Below are 27,439 nucleotides of genomic sequence, written 5' to 3' on the forward strand. Positions count from 1 at the left end.
AGCTTCCAGCACAAAGCGCATCAACACACTGTTGTCATTTCTTGGTAAGTACTTTTTCTTTTGTAGCCAAAATTTACCAGGGGGGGCTGGGTAGGGCGAGTTATTCTACATGGGGGCAAAGAACAAAAGAACAAAACCCATAAAAAAAAGAACAGAGCAAGAGCAAATTTTTAGTTTATTAAGTGAGCCACAAACTGGTAAGTTAATTGTAAAGGCGAAGCAGTTACAGCCTCGTCTGTCAACACATATCGTCATAAGAAACTGATTTACTATTATACAGCAAAAACTAATAGAAAAAATTTAAAATCTGTGTATTTGCCTCTAATTTCAGAAAGGAAATTGGATTTTGGCTCTTAGAACAATATAAATTCTGTAAAATTCAAATAAGATAGTTGTTTTCTTTCTTTAAACATAAATCTTCTAATCATATCTGCTTGAATTAAGATAATATGCACCTAGGAAGAAATACTGACTTACATTTACATTTTTGCAGTTTGTGTTTTCATTACAGGGGCCGTATCAGGGGCTAGGACCTGTTCTATGGGGGCACTGGCCCCCACCTTGAACCGCCCATGTCTAACATCCTGTGTATTTTTCATATAAATATACTTTGTTTATTTATTTTTTTTTTGGTGCTGAATAAAATTGTTCCAGAGAGCCTGAGGACTCCAAACCCAATAAGCCATGTCTATTTTTTGATCCACAAGACTGACTTAGGGACCAATTACAATAAATTAGTTTATGTTAAGATATTTTTTACCTTTTACCTGGGCGAATAGCGGGGAAGCTAATGCTAACTATAAGGATGCAGCCAATATTTTATCTTATTATAATATATATATAGAGAGAGAGTATAGTGTTGTTTACAAATTTAATTGATTGTCAATAAAGTATTTAAGTAGAGTATAAGATTTTTTTTTCCTCTTTGGGGAAGTTGTGTGTTCAATCTGCCTTTGTAGAAGGTCATGATGTTTTCAAGGTTTAGGAGGTTATAGAACATGGATAAAGCATTTTTCTCCAGGGTTTTCATTGTTAAATAATCCCGGTTATGGCTTATCTTTCACCTTCCCTTTGGTAGCCCTAACATTGCATATCAGTCACCTAAAACCAACTTAAAGTTGAAACCTATCCCTGTACACCATGTCAAACCCTTAACCCAACCCTGTTGTGTTAAATCAAACCAGGCTGGATTGGACCACATTTGGCTCCGGACTGGATTAGCAAAAAAAGAGAAATGAAAAGATTTTTCACCCCGCTTTTTTAGAGTGTAAAAACAAAAACAAGAAAGGCAGCAATGTTTGATGGTGTTATAGTTCACAATCTGGACAGTAAATCCGGAAATCCCAGTCAGAGTTTTTGTGTAATCGTGTATTAATTTTTCAAATCTCCAATAAACCCCCCAGATTACCCTAAACACTCTTAACGTTTTGCTGCACTCACTGTCTGCCTTTCATAAAGCCCACTAACCGCTCTCAGCTAGACAAACTAAACATACACAGTGCGTCAGTTCGACTGGACATCAGAGCATTTTTGATAAATCTAAAGTGCACACCTTTGACAGTAAAAGTGATAAAAATGTAAAATGAAAAGAAAAAAATGGCATTCTTTCAGTGTGTCTAGACAGAAAAATGGATAGAAAGAAGAAAGTCTCCATCATGGTGCTGAATGTTGCTAAAAAAAAAAAACATAGTGAAGCTGATCATAGGCCTCTGGATCATTTGGTGCTAACTGCTGCGACTCTGGGCTTAATAACCAGGTAATGAGCAAACGTGTGTGTTTACAGTACAGCGTGCAGAACAGTCTGTGTGGTGTCAGTGTGAACCCTAGTTTTCCCAATCGGGGGCCGTCAGTGCATCATCATCTGAGTCAGACTCTGGCGAGGCCTCCTTTATCCGACGCAGCGCCTCGTGAATGCTCCTTGTCAGGGGATCGGTAGAGGCAGAGAGCTCTCTCTGGTCTTTTCTGTCCTTACAGGGGACGCGTCTGAGCTTGACTCCTTTGCGTATTTGAGCCAGGATGCTGTTTGGGTCATCGTCGCCCTTGGTAGGAGCCAGGGAGCGCTGGTCGACCTTTTTCAGGTGGAAGCTACCTCTCTTTAGGGAAGCAAGGACTTCATCCATAGGTGAGCTCCCTGAGTGCAGAAAGCAGAGCAGACACTGATTACTGTACTTAGCAGAGCTGCACTAGTCCCCAAATTCAAGGGATTTTAAGCTAAACTGGAACTTACCACAGGTCAGTTGGTGAGAAACACAATTTTTTTCCCCCCAATAACTAAACACACCACTTCTTATAGCTACCAGGTATTTTTGTATCAATACTCATTGGTGTGTAAACAGTAACCAAGTGAAGAAGTATTTAAAGAATTAAGTCATAGGAAGCACAGATATCAGGAGCTCTTTTAAAGAGGTGTATATTTTGTACAGACATGTCTGTAATTTATCCAGGCTGTAAGAGAGTGCAACAATTTCAAAGATAACAACTCCTTATCTAAAAACACAAAGGGTCCGCTCTTCAGATTCCGAAGCGGCGCCTAATTGCATATTAAAATTAAACTGCACACTAAGTAAAAGTTAAATATAAAATATTAAAATATCATAAAACATGAAAAAGGTGTCTTTGTCTGCTGATTGACCCTGCAGTCAGATTTACAGCAGATTACGCCCCAAACAGCTGGATTTATCTCCACTAATTCCTCTCAGCAGCAGCTTGACCCAAAACGCAGTGAAACAAGGTAGGCCCATACTACAACAATAAAACATTATTCATGCAGAGCCAGTTTGATAACATTAAGGGCAGAAAAAAAATCCCTCCTGCAATGAGTAAGATATATGCATTGTTGTGCCTGAACGCGTTCATTGAACGAAAGTTCATGAACTCGTTCATATTTTGGGCGAACGTGAACTGAACGTACTGCATTACTCCCTGATGAACGTTATTGTGAACGCGTTCATTCTGGTGTCTGTGAACGGCACGCTCTCTCAGTTCAGCTCCGTTCAATAGGTTGCCAGATTTCTATAGAGCCCTCCAGGCGAAACCCCAGCTAAATCACACCGTAAACAGGCCTTAATATGTAGCGGGAAAAACACCCAATCTGGCAACACCAGCTACCAGCGTCGTAGCCTACAGCCGCGTGCGTCATCAAAACAAAATGCAGCGTGGAAGCCACAACAGCATGGAGGCGAAAAAGCAGCAGTATGATCACTTAAAACAGTTTTTTGACCAGGTGGTCGGTGAGGATGATGGCAACAAGTTTGCCCGCCGGCTTTCAGTAAAAAAATCCGCACTTCAGTAACCTTAAATTCCTACCTCAGCCTGGTCCCTCAGTTTGTGTTAGTAAAATCTTCTTGAGCGGAGGTCTTCAACAGGGGATCCGCGACCCCTAGGGGGTCTACGGAGGTACTGCATGAGGGTCTGCATGGTTAGTTGATATTTTTATATTCCCCCCCTGCAATTTTTTCCCCCACTAATTGAAATGTCTTTAAATACTCATTAACATGAAATCAACACACTGTAGTAAACAGATAAATGGAGACAAAAGATGTCTTTCAGTCATCAATGCACACATTCAGCGACACACAGGAGCTCTTTCAAGCTGGGCACCGTTTCATTCACAACAACCAGGAATCAGAATCAGAAAAACTTTAATAATCCCAGGGAGAAATTAATTTCTTTACATTACTCCACCTGTAATAGAGTGACTATAGGACACAATTTCATACAATATATATAGTTAGGGGGTCCCCGCTCCATCTCGCCATCAGTTTGGGGGTCCTTGGTCTGGAAAACATAGAAGACCCCTGTTCTTGAGGGTTTTACTATCCATGTAACTTGTTTGTTAAACCTGCCTGGTATAATTTTCCAGGATTCCAGTATTCCTTTTTAGTATGTATTGAAATGGAATTTCAAATGGAAAAAATTATTAAAATAAAAAAAAAACATTTGCACCTTAAAGACTACTTTCCTATTTTTCTTTTAATAATTCCTCATAAAAAAGACCATTCAAGCAGCACATTTTTCCTGATGTTTTTGAGAATATACTGTAGGGGTGAAAGCTGCTGCTGCTACTAGTGTGAAGTGAATGGACAGCAACAAAGCGTTAAAGCAACAATGGGGAAATGCTGTCCCCTCAATGCTAATGTAAACCCTGGTTGGAGAAGGATTCAAAACTGGATATGAAGATGAAATCTGATGCACAGTTTCAGAGTTACAACTGATAAAATAATTGCTGTCTGTGGTTCTACAGTAGGCTATGGAGTAATTGAGCAATATATGAAAAAAAAAAAAAAGAACTATGAACTAGTTCATTTTTTGGTTTTGAATTATGAACTATGAACTGAACTAGTTCATTTTAAAATGTGTGAACTGAACTTTGAACTAGTTCACGTAGAAAGAGAACTTTCCCAACACTGGATATATGCACCTCCAGATGTTTTTTTTTCTCTTTATTAATTTCATTCTACTAATGTTATTTCTGGTCCAAATATGTTTATATGTTCAAAGACTCTCTCTCCTTTGTCATTACGCCAATGCCTCTTTAGTGGCCACAATGACTGAAGAAGGTTTGCATTTGACTTACAAACCTGCTAAAAAACAAACAAAAAAAACTGGGTTTGCAGATGAGTTTTAGCTTTAAAAATATTGCTTTTGTGCGAGGTGATTATTACCAGTAATACATCTGTGTTCTTATGTCATTAGAAGACAATCTGCATGTTGATGAAGGAACAAGTTTGCACACGCCGCCTGATGAATTGCAAATGTAAATCTCTTAGAAATGTGTTTTAAAGCTTGCAAAACTTTCAAAAGATCAGACCCAAAGTGTGCTGTTAGCGGCACCGTTTGTAAATATGAGATACAAAAGAAAATTGTATTTTCTCCTAATATAATTGATTAATGATTGCTCAAGAAAAAAAACTATTGAATGGTGTTAGATTGTCACATTTTATACTGTAGGTATTAAAGACGCCCAAAGATTTACCGTATTTTCACGACTATAAGGCGCACTTAAACGTCTTTTTTTTCCCTCAAAATGTGCAGTGCGCCCTATGGTGCGGTGCGCCTTATGTGTGTTGTAACTGCGACTTTTGAGACCCCCTCATTGAGGGAGGAGATGATGAAAGAGTGGCTGAATGTAAGGAGACCAGGTGTTTTTTTTTTTCCACTCATCACCATCGCTGTTAATATGTAACTCCATGCGTGCCCATCTCACAGCTGATGTGAAAAACATGGGGAAACAAATTAACGCTGTGCTCGCTGTTCAACCACTCGACATCGGTGTGAACCGGACCCAGCAGGTGCAGCAGAAGCAGCGAGTTTACATGCAAAGTCAATGGTTGACGCGCGTATAGGTGCAGCAAAAGGTCCCGCAGTGCGTTTTGAGCAGCAGGAGCGTTTAAGCATCTGACGCACCGCCAACGCGCTGCTGCTGCTCGAGATGGAAAAATTGAAGTTTTGCTGCTGGACGCGCCCCATCAACCAATCAGAGAAGCTGATCTGGGAGCTGACAGCGAGACAGACACAGCGCTCTGATGACATATGATATTAACGCAAATGGAAAGGGCTGGATGGATGAGGAGATGATGAAAGCGTAGCTGAGGGAGGTGTAGCCTATGTGAGGAGACCAGGTGCTTTTTTCCACGCATCACCATCGCTGCGTGCCCATCTCACAGCCGATGTGAAAAAAAAGATGAATCAAATGGATACTGTGCTCGCCGTTATCCCGGGGGTCTGACAAAGGAGCTTCAACCGCTCGACATCAGTGTGAAGCGGCCGTTCAAAGTAAGGCTGCGAGCGGCGTGGGAGCGATGGATGGCCGACAGAGACCACAGTTTCAGGATAAGTGGAACGCAGCGCCGGGCAAGTTACGCCACTGTTTGCGGATGGATTGTAGATGGACTAACGTGTCTGCTGGCTCTGTTGTACAAGCTTTTGCAAAAGCCGGCATTATTTCTGAGGAGCCGCGCTGCACGGAAAGTGACTGACAGCGAAGATGGGAAATTGGCATTTCTGGTTTAGCGCAGCTGTTTTATTCAGAAACAGATGATGACTTTGATGGGTTTGATTAATACTTTGTAATAAATACATGAATAAAGCACAATCATACTCAGTTTTGCTCCCGCTCTATTTTTCTACCTGAAAACTTAATTCAACAGCAGCCTCTGGGCGGGTCTCCTCCTCTTCACCGCGGTGGCTGGCAGGTGTTTTTCATCTAAATAATCTAAATCTTGCAGCTATATTTGCTGTGATCAGTGGGAATAAAGTAGTTTTAATATGTTTTTAAGTGAGAAAGTCCACCTGAAAACTTAATAATTGCAGTCAGTTCATCCAGATTATCTATTTCTGTCGGAGGCGCTCAGACCCCCACATACCAGCGGTGCGCCGACAGGAGAAATCCTTTCATCAGCAGCCTCTAGGCTGGGCAGCCTCCGGGTTCACGCGGTGGATGGCAGGTGTTTTTCATCTAAATAATTTAAACTGCAGGCACCCATAAAGGCGAACATATTCCGTCGGCAGGTTTCAGGATTTTAAGTTAATTTAGGAGTGATCACAGCGCTGTGTTATCTGCGATGTGTCTGTCTCACGGCCAGCACCCAGGTTTGATTAATACTTTTTAATAAATACATGAATAAAGCACAGTCATACTCAGTTTTGCCCCCGCTGTATTTTTAAATACGCAGTAGAGGTATTTAAAGGTAGTAGAGGACATGTACCTGTATATAAAAAACGCGCCCTATAGTCCGGTGCGCCTCATGTGTGTGTTAAATACAGAAATGTGACACATAACTGAGACTGCGCCTTTTAGTACGGTGCGCCTTGTGGTCGTGAAAATACGGTACATAAAGCTCAACAATTAGCCAATGAGTTCTGACCGATAGTAATGCTTAGGTAAACATTTAAGGTTTTCAGACGTTGATCTTACTATTACTAATTACCTCTTCTGCTGTTGGAATCAAACTCTGGAGTCTTCCTCAGTTTCTTGCGTGCGCTCACCAGCTGGCTGCTGTCAAAAAAGCGAGGGATGAATGGACCGAGAGGTGAGAGCATAAGCTCCTCTTCTGCACTCCTCCCTTCAGCTTTTCTCCTGTATTGGCCCACGCTGCTGCATGGAGAGAACTCCTCCTTTGATGGTGGAGGAGGCGGTGGAGGAGGGGGTGGAGGAGGGGAGATGGGCGATGCCAACAGAGAGGAGAGGGAGCAGGGAGAGCAGGAGGAATCTGCAGGGCTGCTGACGGGCAGGGGAGGAACGGTTGCCATAAGAGTAGCGACGGGCTGAGTGGTGAGGGTGGCGCTGGGGTCCGTCTGCACGCTGGTGCTCAGGCACAGCGGCTGGTCCAGAGTCTGAACGCTCACCGAGTCCACGCACTCCTCCCTCTCACTAACGCTGCCGACATCTAGGCCTCTGCTTCGCTCCCTCCTTCTGCTGTGAGACACTCGGAGACGAGTGGATTTCAGAAACACCTGACCTGGGTACTGCTAAGAAGAGCCGCACAGCGAAAAGTCAACAATAAAACTAAATATGTCACAAAGCATCCAGTAAAAAAAAAAGGTTTTGTACCTGTTTGAAGGAGCGCAGCCTCTCCAGAGTCCTCTGCCTCTCCTGACTTACTCTGCTGTTCTTCAGATCCTCATCTTCCTCCTCTTCATTTCCAAACTGGAACATGTTAAGGATTAGATAAATAAGAACCACTGATAATGTAGAAAATATGTTTTAAGACAGAAAAACCCCACTCTTATTATGCCCACGGTTCCTTTTACCGTGGGGTATCTACTTGTGAAGAGTATCTATGGGTTCCTGCCTCCAATCACTTTCCCAGCATGGGGGAAAGTATCCCTAATTTCACCTTCACCTGTCAGTGAACAAACCTACTAAGCTGAGTTAATGTGTTCCTTAAATCGTTTCTATTTATCTTCTGATTGCTAATGTGTTTATATTTGCTTTTTCAATGCACTGGGAAAAAAATCTAGATAAGTCTTTTTTTTTTTTTTTAATAAGTGCATTTGTTCTTGGATTGAGGAGGTTTAAAAAGACATTTTGCCAATGCAACAAGACAACTTACACTTAAAATAAGAAAACACAATTACAATGTCTTATTTCAAGTGCATTTTATCTGAATCTCTTATTTTAAGAGTAAAAATACTAATTCCATTTGCAAACTATCTCATTTACCTATTCAAATTAAGGGTAAATACAGTTAATTTAAGACATTTTTTAGTATTCTAGATCGTATTTCCAATGTGTTACTATAGATACTAAACACTTCTAAGAGAACTCTTAGCAGCTGGCTGATATGTTTGTTTTAAAAGCTTTAATGATTACAAGAGAGTCCCACCTGTAAGATACGGTGGGACAGTGATCCCTTAAGGACGGTGTGAGGTCTCTGCTGCTTCTGAGAGTGGTTAGACACACATATCTCCTGCAGGAAGAAGCCAAGAAACAAATCCACATCAAATAAATCATCGACTTTGGATAACAGTTCATTGGTGGAATCTAAATTAAATGGATGACGCATTTCTTACTCGATGGCTAAAAAGTAAAGAGTTTATCAAACACACACCCTTTTGTTGAGCAGATAGGAGCGTTTGTTACTGATGCGCCCCCTTCTGACTTCAAGCTGTCGAGCACTGATCTGAAGTCTGCGCAGCTCTTCCTTCTCTCCGGTATCATCCTGCGTAATGTCATCAGCACTTTCAAAGGTGTCGTAATAAACCACCTCGTCCTGACGCTCTGAAAACACACATATACACAAAAGCCATGCTGTCAGATGAGAGCCAAAAGGAGCTTAGAAAGATATTTTAAACTGAAATATCAATTATAATCTCAGCACTTTTTCACTCGATGGACTATTTATTGTCTGCAGCTGCTTATACTTTATTATTTACAATAAAAATTGGATCTAAATCTCCATGCCTTACACTTTTTTAAAATTTAGAAATTTTTTATTTTTTGTTTACTGACCAAAGTAAAAAAAAAAAAAAGTTTGTGTCTTATAAGAACCACTGCTGACATTTAAACCCAACTACATATCAAATTGTGATTTTTTTTTGTTACTCCCCTAATTATCATTATCAGCACCACAGCAAACCTCAGCTACTCCTCAGGCATCGTGACAAAGATTTAAAATGTTCGTTTAAATTAAATAATTCAGTGTCTAAGGATTTAAAAAAGATATATTTTTTGTTCAAACTATTAAGGAAATATTACTAAAGAAGATTTTTATAAAATAGATTTGTTCAAGCTTTCTGTCCGTGTTTTAACAAGTCCTTAAACTTTTCTTCACACACAGCAAACAATAACCCTACCCATCATCTGTCTACGAATGCTGTCTAGCTGTGCAGTGAGAAGCAGCTCTTCACATTGCAGGATCTCAGCCTGTATGTCATACAGCTGGAGCTGGAGCTCATAGTACTGCGTCTCCAAGTGGTCCAATAGGGCCATGGCGTCCTCACTGCTGCACAGACTCTGCATCTGAAGAAATGTATGAATTCATCATTAGACCTTACCAATGCAGCAGTGTTTTTATTGCCTCTCAGAGACGACGGTACCTCACCTCCTCTCGAAGTGTGTGCTTCCTCTGCTCCAGACAGATCTCCCGCGCTCTCTGAAGCTGTAGGGTTTCCTTGGCTACAGAGTATCGGAGCCTCTCCATGCGCTCCACCGCAGCTGTCCATGAAGATTTCCCAAATTTTCGCTGATCCACTTTCATCCGTTCGTAAACTCCTGCACAAAAAAATGATAAAATAAAAAAACATAATTTAAAGTTAGAAATAAAACATTTGAGTTTGAGATGACGCTTGTGTGAACTAGGCCATAAATCAGTGCAGTGAGCAGAAAACTCATTTATTTATGGAGAACAGAATATCTTCTAATAGTTTCTCCCATGACAAAAGAGAGACATCTACTGGTCACAGTAGACAGTTATTTTCTCTTTTTGAGTCAGAGCCACTTTCTCACAGAACATTTAAATACAGGGTGTCACACAATATATAAAATATGTCAATGGAAAATTAAATAATTGATCTAAAAAGTCAATAATTCTCCACTTTATTCTCTTCACTGCATGCATTTCTTAAAAAAAAAAAGTTTTAAAAACTACAAACTCCCATTATTTGATAGATTTAAACACTGAGTACAACTACAAGAGTACATGGGACGTGTATGAATCCCCCACAGGACATTGAGAACAGCAGCTACGGCATATACAGTAGTACCTTTCTGAGCTCTGGCAGTGATCTCAAAGTATTTTACGGTGAACTCCTGGATGTTGAGGACGGCTTCTTGAGCTTTCTTCTGCCAGTCAGTATCCTCCTTCTTTAATGCCTCAATCCGTCTGGGGCCCAAATAGTCGTTGTCCAATGATATCTGATGAGAGAGGTTTAAAACTAAGTACACTCTTAGTTAAACTATGTAGTGTGCTCATATTTAAAAAAAATAATGTCACAAAAAAACATTTAACATAATGGCAGCTAACTAAAACAGATTAAAATGACTTTAGGAGGCAAAATTTTCCTCCAAAGAAGTTTTAAGAATATATTTTTTTCTTTTACTCAAATTCGAGATGGAATCTAAGAGAGAGATCCCCCAACTGATAGCATCGACATGGGAACACACATCCTAACTGTGCATCTGCACACACTAAAGGGAGATAAGGCCTGAAGAGTCACGTTAATCCCTGTAAACAGTTTTATATACTGAACCATATGGGATGGCAAACCCCTACCCCCAATGGTTATCAGCGTATTAAGAGAGGAAGAAAGAAGGTGGAGCTTTTAGAGGCAGATTAGATTAAATGACTAAATTAGAGGAAGACATTAGTAAATGACTCATTACAAACTGAGCTCTGCCTGATTAACTGTAGCCGTGTTTCTATTCATCACGTCACGCTACCAGGATGAACAATTCAATGTGTTCAAAGCTATATGCAGAACATTTTTCATTAAAAAAAAATCTGCCTGCTCTTCTGGTAATAATCATAGTTTAGATATCTAAGCAAAAAGATTTCCACTTATTTATTTATAAAAACAAAACAAAAGAAAAAAAACAGCACAGAGCAGAAACCAGCTTCTGATTTTCAGAGTTTACCATTTTTACCAGCTGCAGAATAAAACCCTAACTCTTGTAATACATGTAGAATCTTTAAAGTACATGTAGAGCTTTAAGAGAGCAGGTATCTTTATTTCATCGAAAACCAGTTCTATAAAACAGCATTTGAATTGTTTAACAATTGCAGGTCCAGTTTACCTCAATTTGAATCTGTTTTTAATTTTTGGATGAGTTTGCATCACCTGAGGAATGGAAACCTCAGAGGTAAAACGTTAGCAATCAATGATGGGAATAAGATTTAAACATAAAACAGTGGAAAAAGAAATTGTGTGCATTTTTCTTTTTTTTTCTTACTTCTCCAGATTAATTTTTATGCATTTTTGAGATGAATTGAATGTATAATTTTGAGTCCGACTTTATTCCTAGAGTCCTACTTCCTCTATAACCGTGCCTCTGTTCTGGCCTTTTGAAAAATGTGTTGAACAGACTTTAGATATTAAGCACCTGTGTACAGTACTAAAAAAAAAAAACTACACAAAGCAATAAAAAGAATTAGCAGCCAATATGGGAGCTAGTGTTGATGTAGTTTTGGTATTAAGCTGTCAGAGGGTTAGATACAGTAATGACCACACTAGCCCACCTCAGAGACATTTACACAAACAGAATATAGCGGAAAGCCAACATGAAGATCAATGACCTCTTTGCACCCTCAACACTCTCCTCCTTCGCCTCACTACAAATCATTCAAACATTAGACCAAGATATTACTTTTACCCACAAGCCGCAATCATCTCTGGTTATTTAAAGTTTTTTGCACTTTACACCTAAAATAGCCAAGTGTAGTTTAACATTACAGTCAATTCTTGACTATAGCTTACACCAGGGTTGTTTAACGTTTTCCAGGCCAAAGACCCCCCAACTGATGGTGAGATGGAGCGAGGACCCCCTAATTATATTGTATGAAATTATGTTATATCAAACTGGTCCTATAGTCACTCTATTACATATGGAGTAATGTAACGAAAGTAATTTTTCCCTGGGATTATTAAAGTATTTCTGATTCTGATTCCTGGTTGATGGGACAGGTGTTGTGAATAAAACGGTGCCCATGTTGAAAGAGCTCCTGTGTGTCGCTGAATGTATGCATTGATAACAAAGATCTTCTACCTCTATTTATCTGTTTATTTCAGTGTGCTGAACTCATGTTAATGCGTACTTAAAGACGTTTTAATTAATGGAAAAAATTGCTGGGTGGAATATATAAAGAAAGTCCAATCAACCAAAACTTTCGCGATACCCATGCAGTACCTCTGTGGATCCCCTAGGGGTCGCAGACCCCCTGTTGAAGACCTCCGGCTTACACAGTGTATTTTAGTACTTACATTATTTTTCTTTTATATTGTTTTAATTTTATTTCATGTATCCCGTTGCTACTGTCTCTTTGTTATTTGCTACATAGTTCATGTAACAATTTATTAGAAAAATATCAAAAATATTTATTAATTCCTTTACAAAACATTTAAACCTTTTGAATGTGTGTTGGGATGTTTTTAATCCTTCCCCAGGACAGGACTCAGCCATTCAGCTACACCTGAAGGCTAAAGGACACTCATTGGAGGACAACAACAACATCCACATTCTGGCCAAGGAAGAAAGATGGTTTGAGAGAGGGGTTGAGGAAGCCATGTTTGTTAACCTTGAAAAACCATCTCTCAACAGAGGAGGTGGTTTTAGAATGAACATTTTACCTACTTACAAAGCACTGTAAGAAACATTACAGAGAAGATTCATCTCTCACTGGCCCTCGCTTGACTCACACTTCAATGAGGGATGGGACCGAAACCACTCTGATGAGGGAGTCATCAACCCATCAGAACCCCTTAACGACCATTAACACCCCCCAAGTGTCCTTCGTGGCCAATCCTACAGGAAGGATCAGAGCCACCTTTTGTCCCCCTTAATTATTTCTTACACCTACAGTATATTAATCTCAGTGCTCCCCACCACTAGTTACAACTGAAGAAGCCTGTTGGATGAGACGCAAAACGTCTTTCAGAAAACTTCACGTCCAGTTGCTTAGACTGAACCTTTTCTTGATTGTATTTTGATTATTATTTTTTATTAAGAGTCAGCTCCAAGGCCTCCTTACCATTCCTCTAATCTTTCACTCATTTGACAGTTTATCTGATTCTAGTTGGAAAACAAAAGACTGATATAAATCAAAATTTGCTGAAGATACTAATCAAAATAGTAAAATAAAATTAAAGAAATACATAGATTTTGTTGTGATACCAATGCAAAAACTGACCTGAAAAAAAAAGTGCTACAGTAAAACTAACCATAATCACACTCTGCAGGCTATAGATATACACTGAGAATATGAGACATGCTCACACATCCCCTCGCCCATATAGGGTTCCATGGTGTAATGGTTAGCACTCTGGACTCTGAATCCAGCGATCCGAGTTCAAATCTCGGTAGGACCTTCACATTTTGAGGGGGGGATTATTTAAGCATCTCACTGGAGTAACAAAAGAAAACACAAAGTGGAACAAAAGACAGACAGGAAGAGCAAACATTCCTCAATGGAAATAACCGACTACTAAAGAAGCATTTCCTCTGGGGCAAAAACCACCCAGCAGACTGTCATCTGAAGCCAACTTATAGAATGCTGAGTGAAAGCTGTGAGAATTTTCCTCTTAAGTGAAAAAAATCCTTCACACAAATGTAATGTTACGGTGCAAAAATTTGGCAGTAAAAAACTCCAAAAAACTACGCTGTCATTCTAAGGCACTCGTGTTCAGAACATAAACATCTAGACAGGAAGCTAAACTCTGCTCTTCGTCTTTTCATTTCAGTTAGATTCCTGCCGATCCCACTGAGTCTGCATAAAGCTGTACCTGCTGTAAGCCTATAGGATCACACAGCACATGATTTATTTATGTTTTTGAGACTGAGAGCCGTTTGAGCAGACAACATGTCACTCTAGCTCTAGGTACCACATCCTGTTACTCTTTCTAAGGCAGCGCAAAAATGGACCAAACTGAAAGGGCCTCAGGGGACCTTATGGATCAATGGGTTTGTTGATGGTATTGTGATACTACTAGAACTCTAGTGCATTATTGCTGCAAAGGTTTTACTTGTTTAAGATTTTTAATGAAATACAAATGACAACTGCTTCATATTTTGTCACACTATAACCACAAACATATTTTGCTGGGATTTTAACACAAATTAGATTGGGGTTAAGCTATATTTCTTATGTCTTTTGTGGGTTTTGTAATTACCTAATAAAAAGTGAGTGTTCACCCCCTTAACCTTAAATTCTTAAATAAAACACATCACTTGCCCCAGCTGACAAGGTCCACCTATGTATGTTGCAGTATAATTCAGTTGGTTTATATAGCACAGATTCAAAACAAATGTCATCTCAACACACTTTACAGAGAAAATACAGTCAGATTGGTTAAATGTTTCTATTAAAGAAAACAAGTTGATTGCATCCAGTCATTGACTCTTAGGACATGTCCTCCTGGATGAGCTTGTGGCAACGATTTTCACTTGCATATTGTTGTTGACTCTACAACAATCCTTCACACCAAGCATGCTTGTAGTGACAGTGGAGAGGAAAAACTCCCTTTTAACCAGAAGAAATCTCCAGCAGAACCAGGCTCAGTATGAGCAGCCATCTGCTGAGGCTGACTGGATACAGAAAAAGGTAGAGATACAAAAGGTATCTGGTAACTAGCTCCACAGGCGGCCCCGTCCAAGAAAACACACACCGAGGCAGAGGAGCTCAGACCCACTTCTCATGTCAGAGAATGAAAGAGAGCACATACAGGCTGTGTCTCTAACAAACTGAAATGCTAATTTTAATGGAACTTTTAAAAGTTTGATAACAGAAAATGCAAATTTGCCATGTTTCCGTTTGGTATTAAGTGAATTAACCAAACACCACAAAGCATATTGCATATCACGTTGTCACAGATGGTTGTAATAAAGAAGAAGTAGAGGCTCCTCTCTAGCATGGACCACAGATCAGAAATGGAGCAAAATTTTAATATAGTTTTTTGCTATTGGGCAAATTGTTCTTACGTTAACTTAAAATGTCAGCTAGTAATGGCGATGATGCTTCCAACCATGTTTACACACATACAGTATCATCAGGAAGAAGCCGACAGCACAAACAGCTGATCAGTCATGTGAGGTAAAAGTTAATTACACCAGAGCTGTTTAGAAAGTGTTTCCATCTACTTTTTTGCGCATTAACCCTTTTTGGCTAAAGTCAAAAACCACCTAAAGCAAGCATAAAACACGTTTTTATGAATTTGTGGGAATTTTGTTTTTTTTTCTGCATTTTGCCAATTCCATCAAGTTTTCTGATGAGATACTTCAAAATGCGCATTAGAAAAAGCCAATGGAAATACACCGATAGTTAGTGACATACCATGTGTGATATTTTTAATCGTTGCTAGCAGCTACAGCTCAAACTGTACGACGAAAACACAGGGTTTAAAGGAATAGTACACCCAAAACATGATTAGCCTTCATTTTCTACTCACCCCCATGCTGAACAACACTCTGGAGTACTTTTTTGATATCTCAAATGCATTTGGAGATCTGGGAGGCTTCTTGCTGTCTGCTGACATTCAAATAATGGAGGTCTATGGTGTCCAAGACAGAAAGGTCCATAAAAGTCCACAAAAAACGTGTCAATATTCCTCCATACTGCTCGTCCAATGTATTCCAAGTGTCCTGAGTGGGTAGCGTCCATAATTTACGCGAAACGAAGTCATTTAGAATGTTTTTAGAGCATAAACAGTAGTGTATAGGATTTCCTAAAAGCGCGTTCACGAGTCTACGGAAACCGCGGCAGACCAAACCAGATGAAAGTGCGCATTCGGCTCGGCAAAGAACTCATGCTCTTCCTCAACACTGAAGTCCTCAGACATTTTTCTTTCGTTGTTTCTTTCTTTGCACAGGTAAACAGCACATTTCTTCTACGCTTGCATTATCGGCAGAGCAGACGCTGAATGCGTGAATGAGTGTTGTTCAGCATGCGGGTGAGTAGAAAATGAAGGCTAATCATGTTTTGGGTGTACTATTCCTTTAAAAGTTCACAGTTCACATGCATGTTCTCAGACTGTGCGGCCTGATGCTCTGATGCGATCTACCTGCTCACACTGCACGTCCAAAAACCACAGGTGGGACTGAGCGCCGAGAGATTGCGCTGATCGGACTTGTCAATCCAGAAGAAGAAGAACTCCCTTGTTTGCAAATGCGCAGTGCTCGAGGTTCTGGTAAATCGGCTCGTAGCTCTGCTTCAACAGCAGGATTTATCAATGAACACCTTACGATGGCCGACTGAATTTCAAACATGTTTGATTTTCTCCCGACCTTGCGATTTCTGTTCGGGAGGTGGTCATGAGAGGCTGATTGCCCCTCATTACCCCCTGTATACTAGGACACACGATGAGGCTGAAACAGAATGATGAAAGGTGTTCCCTTTGTCCTCCAGCAGCGTAAACATATAACAGCATAAATATAGAAAATAGCTCACCTAACTATTTTGGATGGGGGGGTGAGAAAGGTAAAGCCAAGTATAGTCACAGTATAATTCAATTCCATCCCGTTTATTTATATAGCTCCTATTCACAACACGTCATGAAATAACTCGACATAGGTCCAAACGGGCCAAGGTACACATGTTTTTCTCTTTAAAAAGACCTGTCTGTGCCTTTTATGATGGCATATTACAGACTTAAAAGTTTTTTTTTTGTTTCACTGGAAAATTGTCTCATCTGCTGTATGTGTTTTAAACGAGTGTCCTTTCTGCGGTCTGTCTGGAAATGTGTTCCATGTTTTTATGGAACGTACAAGACTAAAGGCAAGTTTTAGCCTTTTATTAAGTGTTAGTCTTTTTCGGATGGTTTATTTATAGAAGGAGTTTACCAGAATACAAGATCAAAGCCAAAGGCCCCCAAAATTTTTTTATCAGTGAAGCGAAGATGGCCATTTATCTGTCCCGCAGAGACAGACTGCAGGAGGAACCTCACCTTGATGCTGTGGCTCCATGGAAGTGCAACGTTAAAGCCAGAATAAGGCTGGAGTTTCACCTCAACAGAGCCACACAGAATATGGAGGATTTTATGCAGTTGTGGGGGTTTAACAAAATTTATGTACTGTTAGATGGAGATTTACATTATAAGAAGCTCTTCATTTAAATGATTTTTAGCTGACACATGTTTTTAGATTAACAGTGATTTTTAACTGACACATTTTTTTACGTGAATAATTGTTTATATTGTTTGAATGGTGTAAACAAAGTGTTGTTAATGGTCAAAATAGTTTTAAAAGTTTGCAACTTCCAAAAGAAGAAAAGCTGTGTAAGTAAAAAATAAAACCTACCTTTATCTGCTGTCTGCGTAGCATCGCTAGTTCCCTCATGTCTCTGAAGGGCTGCAGCAGGTACTGATACAGCTGTGTAGAAGCTTCCAGCAGGCCTCCATAGGCCTGGTCTTCCTCCTCATAAAGCTCCAGCAGCTCCACCATGCTGTCCATGGATTTGTGTTTCTCCAGCAGCTGCAGCACAAGCCATATTTCACTTATCAGTTATTCTGTCCATATTGCTTATTAATTTCTATGACATTGTCATTAGGTAGGAATGAGAGCTTGTCAGGGAGTCCTGTATCCAGATTTGGGATGGGAAATATGTTTGTTCAGCACCACTTACACTATGGGTACATCAAAGAGCTTTACATTAAAACCAAAGGAGCAAAAATAGAAAAAAAAAATGATTCATTAAAAAGACATTCAAACAAAAAAAACTACATGCAAACGTGAAACACAAGTAAATAAAAAGAAAGATACTACATTTAAGGAAATAAAAATCTAAGCAACATTTGTCCTTCATGGTTAAACTGCAGTAAACAGCAACCCTTTCTGTGTTGCCTTGATTTAAGACAGCCTCTCCTTGTTTAGCCGTAGTCCTGGTAACACTGGGAGAACACGTCTCTGATGAACTCTTTGGCCTAAATATATTAGGAAAATCTAATAAATAGGAAGCCAGATAGGTGATTCCAGGACTGATTTGCTCCATTCTCCTGGTGCTGATGAGCATCATGGCCACAACGGCATTCACTGGGCCTGTCATTGTAACAGACACCATTACACTAAACTGACCCAAAGAAAACAGAAAGAAGCACTTTTTTCCCCATCTTAAAAATAACACTTAATTTAATATCACTTTACTATAAAAACAGGCCCAAATGCATTTGTAAATAATAAGCAACTATGTAAACAGTATAGCATAAGGGCAGACAGCTCTAATTAAAAACACTTTAACCTCTCTGTGTAGCTGCTCTGTAGCTATAAATAATAGAAGTCTTTTAATCCAGAGTCCAAGGCTCAATAAGCAAAGTCATATCTGGAGCTGCTGGAAAAAAAAAAGATCAATGCTCACACGAATTAGTAAGGCTGAACAGGCCGACCGGGCCGGCTACCAGCAACACTAAAAAAGCCATTAACTTGGCCCTCAAATGGAGTGAGAGGATCAATAACCCAGTGTGTTTGTGTGTGTGTGTGAAAGGCAGCAAGACAACCAGCAGCAACTGTCTGTGGATGAGCTACAGGACGCTGTCATAGAAGACACAAGAGCTCTGTAAACGCTGCGATAAAGAGCAAAGAGAGATCCGGCATGCAGTCTATCCTGAAATCACAATCTGGGAAACAACTGCTGATGTGTTTAAACTGATCCTCGCTTGGTTTTTCTTTATATTTTACAGATTCTAGGCACTGCGTGTGGATTCATGCTCAATGAATTCACAGCCTCTTTTTTTTTGGTGCCAAAAGTAGAACAGGAAGACCCTGTCCTCCATGAGCACATTAGCATATGTGCATAGAGTATATACTCTATTCTTTAGCAACAGCTACACAAGCTATTTACTGAAGGAGATCTATAATACTATAAAACAAATAACGGAAACATAAACGCCTCTCTGACCCAATCTCTCTGAGGACACGTTGTTCTGGCTCTACCAGTCAAGAATGCATTAATCCTCCTCCATTGATTAGACAGACAAGACGAGAGTCAGTGTGCATAAATATACTGTCTGTTTATATTAGGAGCAGCTAATCAATCAGCAGCTGCTGCTGGGATGTAACCTGAGCGGGCCTGGAGTTCAGACTCTGTCTGAAGCACCGTGAGTCAGGAACACAGCATCTTCATTTGCTGCAAGGCTTTAGTCCACTGATATACAAGAATTTCGTTAAAAAAAACTGTATATTCTTTATCATTTAATTCATCTTTGAAAATTTATTGGAGGATATTTCCACATTGATAATAATTTCTATAAGATCCCCTTCACTATACCTTCCATTTTAGTGTTACATCCAGATGATTTTAAATATAATAAAACTGTTAAATAATAGTCAAGACCACAACAACTGAGACCAAGACATGTCTCGGTACTCTTTGGCGTTGGTCGGTGTAGTATTGACAATAACAATATTAAATCATTAAATTCAAAACATTTAATCTCATATTAAACATTTATATAGTTTCATGTTTCAATCAAATGTTAGAGTTTTGCAGGAAACCTGAATATTATATCAGAGAAACCAAAACATGATTATGGCCTGCATGATAATAGGGAGGACTGCTGGCTAGTCAGAAGACATTGAAACCCTCTGAAAGGACAATGAGTCACAAAAAAATAATGATTGAATAAGCTTGGTTTTTTCTACGGATTGGGAAGATTGTTAGAAAAAGATCTGCTTAAGAGTTTTCTGAGGAGTCTTAATGCATCAAAGACTGATCACCTCCTTTTACTGCAATGATTTGGAGAATTTCGACCCTGAATTAACAGCAGGGTTCCATGGTGTAATGGTTAGCACTCTGGACTTTGAATCCAGTGATCTTAGTTCAAATCTAGGTGGAACCTTCACATTTTCCTGAGTGATGACCTAGTGGTTATGGCATTTGGGTCTTGGAGCTCTCTTATAACAAGGAGCGCATGAGCAGACCGCGTCATCTCATTGCAATCAGCTTCCAATAGTTGCTGGCAATGCAAGCAGTAAATTGCTTATCAACCACCATAAAACAGAAGAACTCTAAACATTGAAATCTTCACATTTTTTTTGTCATATCCACTTCCCAAAAGCCGACTCAGTCAAGTACATTCAACAAAGGTTGCCTTCTTCATCTGACTCTCCAGAAAACAACAAGATATCACAATTATAACCAAAGGTAACTTCCTGAATGTTACAGGTGCCGCCATTTTTAGTTGCTTGATTCCCTCCTTCAATCCTAGCAGTAGTACCATAGATCGTCTCTAGGAGGCGAAGAACCGTGTTAGCGTGATGTGTAAATGATCATAAGGAACCGAGCTTGGCACAGATCGGATTCAGAGGGGTACAGTAAATGGGGCATAGGTTTAAAAAACCTAGACTAAAAACTGTTCAGCAATAAAAAGTCGTGCGGGAGGGGGGACACAATACAATGTTAAATATGACCTATTTATACTTTACTTAAAAGTAACACCCACTACAGAAAATGTCCGGGCTTTAGACTATTTGAATTCTCCTGGAAAGTAAATTCCTGTTAAATTTGTGTTTTTCCAACTATTTTATTAGAAAAAAGGCATAATAAAAACAATTTAAACTCTTCTTAATAATCAATGAAAAACTCCTTTATTTGCATTAAAAAATTATGCCTTTTGTAATATTTAGTGACCAGCTTTTTGCATATTTCCTGTAGTAGTTGGATGATTTATTTTGTTTGACTTTCTTGAAAACTATTAGACTGAAAGGCTTCTGCGCTAATGTTTAGCTCCTTCGATAAATCCTCCATCGTAGCCAACAGTTATTGAGGAGGCACCACCACTGACACCATTAAAGTTAATGAAATAAAATCTGAGAGCTTTCAAGAGATAATTAATGTCACTTGCTTTACCTGTCAGCCGCTTTTATATGTGGATAATTGCTGACCATGTTCACCATTATCTCGATAAGGACACTGCAATTACTATAAATGCTACCATTAAATGAAATTGTGGCAACAGACGTGCCATCACCGAAGATGACTCGGGACATCATTTCTAAAAGCTTATTGTTAAGAGGTGAAAAGGACTTATACTATCTGTGTGTGTGGTGTGTATGTATCTGTGTGCTGTTGACTGTGTCAGCTGTGTAAGCAGTCAGCAGCAGCCATGCTGAGAGTACAATAAAGCCCACATGCTTACAGATGCAACCCACTTTTACTAAATCTTCCCTTACTGTCAGTCCAGCTGAGTTATTCAATGAGTTGCATTGTAAATGCAGCACTTTTAAGCCCTAATACCTCATACCAAGCCTATAGTTTCAGACTTAACTTTAAAGAGTTTTAATGTTCTGGATTATCGGTTTTGGGGTTTGTGTGTTGAAGGAATTATGATAGAGAACATGAAGAAAACTACAACAGAAAGTACTTGGGCTACCTTTGGTAATTTTCTAAAGAAATGTTGGTATCAATTAGGACAAATTATAAGGGGGAAAAATGAAAATTAACTATGCTGTATGGATAAGGAACTCTAGGCCAAAAGATTGGCTTTTTGAAAGGTAATGAAAGGCAACTTGCTGAAAATAAAGGGTGGGTTGGAAACCAGCCATACTGGATTCAAAGATTGAGGGTTCCTGAGCAAAACCCTCAACCATTGATTGCTCCCCAGGCATCACACAATGGCAGCCCACTGTTCCCCAAGGGGATTAATTAAATCAGAGAACAAATTTCCCCATTGTGGGACAGTAAAGGGATTTACATTGATAAAAAACAACTTCCTCTCGCTTAGAAATCTGACTTTAAACATCTTCATTACATTTTCTCCATTTGAATTCCACTAATGTCAATTTCGAAGAGCAGTTAGAATGTTAAACCATATTCAGACCTTTGCTGGTAAGATTAAATTATTACAATTGCTGAAAAAGCACACTGAGTCTATTCTGTCTGCCTACATCACACAAAGGCTCCAATGCACTGAGATATGGTGAGTGTAGAGGCCACTGGAGAACATTAAACTCATCATCATGGAACAGAAATGTAAACTTTAATCTTGGCTTCATTGTTCATTTATGATCAGATTGTAAATTAATTAAAATTGACAGCAGAAAATGTCAATTTTCAAGTTTCTAGTATCTGCTAGTTTGGCATGTTGAGAGCAGAAATGATTAGTTTATTTAAGTGTCTGCATCTAAAATAATTCAATTCTCTTCTAACTGATGAGACATTTGCCTCTAGGTAACTGCAGGTCCCTTGATGTCTTGCTTTCTGTTAATTTAATGGTAGACATGGGTGGTTCTGGACAGGGGCCAACAAGGGCCAGTGCCCCCATGGAACTGTCTCCATTACAGCCCCTGTGCTGAAGACATTACACTAAAGAGATCTGATGAAGATATGCACTGAGAGAGTAACTGATAGCTCCCTTGGATCCATTTAATTTATTTTATGTACAATTCTGTTTTTTTTTCTATTTGAAAATGAAGTAAAAAAAAAATTCTATCATAGTGAGATAAGATTGTTTTTATCCATTAAACGTTATTTTGAAAATAGTTTAAAAAGTACTCTAATTTGTTATACATCAATTTATCAGTTTTATTAAAGGGATGGTGGGGGATGTTCTTTTTCCGGGTGGATCATCAAAATAAGTGGTCCTCCTAATTGTTAGTCATTCTGGTGATATGCAAATCACAGACCTAATGTGTACTTTTTATAAAAATAACGAAGAAAAGCTTATTCATCTTAACATTACTTTAACAGATAAGGATGTTTTGTTTGGAATGGAGAAATGTGAACTTGTCAAAACTGAATATTTTCATCATCAATCATATTCACACCTCCAAATATTTACAACAAAAACCTAATTTCCAAGTTTTATTATCTTCTATTAATATCTATATAGAATCCTTAACATTTAGTTCAAATGCTAAAGCCATGCAATTATAACTGCCCTTAAAGAATTATAACCCTACAGCATAGATTTGATTTTGACTTTTTAAAATAATAGCTCTGTTCTGTAAAGCCCTTTGTTGTTTTATATGTTTGTAATTATAAATGTTCTATATTGTTCATGCAGGGGCGGAGCTAGATTGGGGGCCATGGCCATCCTTAGCCAATCATTGGCCACCCCTACCATCCCCCCCCCCCCTAATACAGATGGTGGCAGCAGTAATACTCTCAAGTGGAATATTCATTTTAATTTTTCATATATTACTCACTATTTTTTCATGTATTCACAATTTCTTGACAACAAAAACACTGTGGTTAAATATACACATCAATATACTAACATTAAAGATAATAAGTACAGAATTAATGCTTTTTTCAGAACTAGATTTTGTGTTATATGGAGTAAAGAGAAAATGATGTGTCTCTGCAAGTCACCTAGGAGTCTTCAGTGAAATCATAGATAACTATTTTAATAAAAATTTATTAAATAATCGATTTATATAGATATAAGTACTTGTAAATATCAATTTTATGCAGAATGGTTGATAAAAGTAGGTAAGCAATGACAATGGGAAAGATGTTTGCCCCATAACTCAAACCTGAAAGCATTTTACCTTTTATTCAGAAAGCACAGATGTTTAAATATATGCGTCTATTTGTTAGCAAAGGCTCTAGGAAAGTATAGTTATTCTCATCTTAGGCTTGACCCTGAGGTTCTAGCCACTTTTTACCGGCCCTCAGTGTACATTGGTTATTGCCTGGCCACCCTTATAAAAGTTTTCTAGCTACGCCTCTGTATGTTCTTTTTTGCAATAATAAAAATAATAATAATCATAATAAAGTTGCAAAGAAAAATGAATCCAAATTCTCCAAAAACTGAATAAATGAAACCAAGGGCGTAGGTTTGATTTGAACTTTGGTAGGGACACTATCAGTCGGTTGTCATTGGTGCTATGCAATATGCATGTCCTTTTTTATGCACGGTGTGAGCATCTGTACTGATAAGAGGAATTCATTGTTAAAAGAGAAAAGCATCATTTTGCTACATTAATAAAAATTGTATAAGCACTACACTCATTAGATGCTGTTTATTAATGTTTGAAGTATCACCGGCTCTGATCAATGTGGAATTAGGACTGTTTTCCACTTTGAATATGGTTTCATTTGAACGACTAAGAGAGAAGGTAAATACAGTATTTTCTTCTGAAGATATAGAATTGTGCAGGGTTAAACCCCACTCTTATATTTTTACCTACTATTCTCTCTCTGTATCAAGCAAAAATAATACATTCATTAAAATATTAACTTCACTATAAAAGTGGAACATCTGGGCTGTAGTTACTCTGTGTAGCCCATTTCATGTATTTTATCTGGGACTGAAAAAATGAATCATATTAATTGATTATTTCAATAATCGTCAACTAATTTAGTGAGTGATTCATCATTAACTGGAGAATAGAGACTCTTAAACATAATAAAAATGTAAAATATGCCTTTCTCCGACAGAGCAACCCACTTAGATCAGTAATTATACCAACATTTTAAAAATACAACATATATATATAATATATAAGATAAAAAAATGTTTTTGTCTGTCAATATTCTTCATCCAGAACTCATCAAGAGGAAATATTTTAGTATTACCTGGTTTATTTAGACATCACCTGAAGCACTGAAGGGCCAGCTGCTTCACCTACAAGCTGCCCTGCATCTTTATTACTGGATATCTGTGTTTCCTATAATCATATAATGTATAAGTACATTTTTAATAGTAAAGGATTAAATGTAACACAACCTTTTATCATCGTCCTATATTGCTTACTGTCTGACTGTTTAAATAGCTCCTTATGTATATTTTCTTTTTTAGTAGCATCATCTACAAACACAACACTGAGCACGAGCCTAAGTGTATTAAAATATAAAATCACTTTTATCAATTATAAAAGACAATATAACACTATCTTATCTGTAATTTAATAATATCCAAAACAAACAGTCAGATTCAAGCATTTTTACCAGACATTAATGTTAGTACTAATTTACTTGTGTGGAAATCTATGTAAGATAAAATCAATGTTAATATTCTTCCTCTGTTTGTTCTTGTCTTTATCCTATTTCTAGAAGTATAAATAGTCAATTAAAATATTATTATTATGTGGAACCCTAATTATGCTTTTTAAACAAAAAATAGCAGATGTTTAGGCACCATTTCTTGTTGTTATAGGCTACTCTATAAAAGAAATAACACCTGCTAATAATTATACCTGAAAGAGTAATCAAAAAATGAAAACAGTAATAGCAACTAAATATCGGTAAAAAGGAAACCCTCACATTTTCTTTCTTAATTGGCTGTGGCTAAGAATCAGAAATGTTGATGGCTTACAGCCTTTATTTGCCAATTTTTCCAGCAGTCGTCAGAACTCCTGGCTGACTCAGAATATTTCGTTTTAAAAAAGAAAAAAAAAGGTTTTTGTTTTGTAGTGCACATGATATTCCTTTTTTTTTTTAATTGGGACTAGTTTTGCAGCCTAATATTAATTGTAGTAACCGCGGCATTCTAGTGTGAATAAATTTTCAATTTTGTGCTCCAAGTACAGACGGACTAGAAAACAGCCTATCAGAGAGAGAGAAGGCGGGACCTAAAGCAGAACAACCAATGAGAGTGGAGTTAAACAGCGCAGCACAGTTCCATGCGCTGCTACGTGAAAGGGACAGGAGAGAGCAGGCAGAGGAGCTGCGAGAGGAAAAGAAGCCACTGCTGCAACAAGTACTGCTGTAAATTATAAACATGTTGCTCACATCCAATTATTGGTAGGGACAATTAGGACGGTTCAAAATTTTGGTAGGGACATGTCCCTATGGTCCCTATGCAAACCTACGCCCATGAATGAAACTTATTTAGTGGTATAAATCCTGCAGCGCATGTTGTAAAGCCATCACGTACTTCCTGGAGGTGTTTCGTTGCCCGGCTGACAGCCTCTTCGTACCCGGACTGCCTCAGCTCGCTCAGGCTCTCATAGTACTCATCCGGATCGTCGTTCTCGGTGAACAGAACCCCGGACAGGATCTTCCACCCGCAGGTATCGAGCGCGTGACCGAGGTACACCTGTAAGCCGCGGCACAGCTCGTCCATCTCTGTCTCCGGCACCTCCTGCGGGCCGAACAGGACCGTCCACATCCCGGCTGGCTCCTCCGGGAACACCGGCAGGTAGGGCTCCAGCACCGAGTTGACGGAGCACAGCTGCAGGTGGATGGCCCGCAGGTCCTGGAAGGAGAACAGCCCTGCCCAGCTGCAGTGCTCTCTGGCCGGGCTGTCCATCGCCTCAAGCTCCAGGCTATCCAGTGAACAGAGGGACAGCTGCTCCTCTGGCTCCTCGTCAGGAGGCGCTCTCCTCGCCTTTGTTAGGGGGGTGCATCCTTTGCTTGGACTCCGGGACACTTTCTCCCTGACGGGACTTCCAGGCCACCTTGTTTTGTCCCCATGGGGCTCCAGAGGGTCCCTGCCAAAGCTTCTCTGAACCGTCCTATCGTGGCACGTGATGGCAAATTTACCCTCCACATCATTCCAGGCGACCATAAAAACTAATTTATGTTTCTCCTTTTCCTCAAACGCATTGGGGCGGACGGCTACCCACCCCGACTCTAAATTATCCTCCATAGTGAATGACATTTCTGACACTAAAATAAACCAAAAATAAATAAAAACTGGTTAAAACACTGCAGAAACAGAGGCGTAGTCAGGCGGTGATCATTACATCTTGGAACAGAATCAGCCTATCCTCTCCAGGGATGCATATCTTCCAGCAGGGCGGGCAGTATTTCACTTGCATTTCTGGCCCACCTGCCTCTAACTCTGTAATTCCGCCTCCTTTAGCTTTGTTTTTAGCTCCACTTTGCATTATATGTTTACCAGCAGACCAGCGCACTGTCCGCAGCAGCAGCCTCCGAGCTGCGTCCCGTTAACCCTCCGTCCCTCTGCTCCGGACCTCCCCGATAACCATGAAGCTAAAACAGGAGGCTACATGGTGGAGAAACACGCATAGGTGGGATGTTTGTCCCGCTGTGCTGCAGGAGAGGAAAGCATCTTCTCCAAACTGACAGCAGCGGCAAGTCCGACTTTATTCCTTATTATTTGCGCACAGACCAGAAGGATGCTGCGTTAAGATGCTTCCGGAAATATGGGACTTAAGTTAAGAATTCTCGTTCACATAGAATAATAAGCCAGAATATTATGTTTTTTATGCATTGAGTATTTACAACAATCATATTAGTTTTTGTTACAATGAAATATGAATTTGAACAGAAATAAACATTTTGAACATACGAAAGGAATTTTGTTTAGAAAGCATTTGAACGCAACAATTGAATCTCGACGTATCCAGAGCACGTAAAGACGTGCCTACGTCAGTAATGTGAGCTTT

At 39.2% G+C, this 27,439-nt stretch overlaps 1 protein-coding gene and 2 non-coding genes across 4 annotated transcripts; 2 read left to right on the plus strand and 1 right to left on the minus strand.

Annotated features, from left to right (window-relative positions):
- Window positions 1-205: 205 nt before the first annotated feature.
- LOC119773815 (junction-mediating and -regulatory protein-like) lies at window positions 206-27,181 on the minus strand. 2 transcript variants are annotated; one of them, XM_038270981.1, is made up of 10 exons: window positions 25,963-27,181; window positions 17,447-17,620; window positions 10,207-10,357; window positions 9,546-9,715; window positions 9,298-9,463; window positions 8,553-8,722; window positions 8,328-8,411; window positions 7,553-7,648; window positions 6,930-7,467; window positions 206-2,131 (listed from the first exon to the last, which is right to left on the minus strand). In XM_038270981.1, exons 1-10 carry the CDS (start codon window positions 26,686-26,688, stop codon window positions 1,824-1,826), a joined length of 2,583 nt encoding a protein of 860 aa, XP_038126909.1. In that variant the 5' UTR covers window positions 26,689-27,181; the 3' UTR covers window positions 206-1,823. The 2 variants fall into 2 exon arrangements, with proteins under 2 accessions (XP_038126909.1, XP_038126908.1); XM_038270980.1 differs by having other exon boundaries at window positions 6,930-7,470.
- Window positions 13,453-13,524, plus strand: trnaq-cug. Its single transcript has one exon. It is a non-coding gene; the product is annotated as a tRNA-Gln (tRNA).
- Window positions 19,909-19,980, plus strand: trnaq-uug. Its single transcript has one exon. It is a non-coding gene; the product is annotated as a tRNA-Gln (tRNA).
- Window positions 27,182-27,439: the final 258 nt, after the last annotated feature.

This window comes from Cyprinodon tularosa, unplaced genomic scaffold (genome assembly GCF_016077235.1).
Source record: "Cyprinodon tularosa strain WSP-4 unplaced genomic scaffold, ASM1607723v1 ctg785, whole genome shotgun sequence".
Classification (NCBI taxonomy): Eukaryota; Metazoa; Chordata; class Actinopteri; order Cyprinodontiformes; family Cyprinodontidae; genus Cyprinodon; species Cyprinodon tularosa.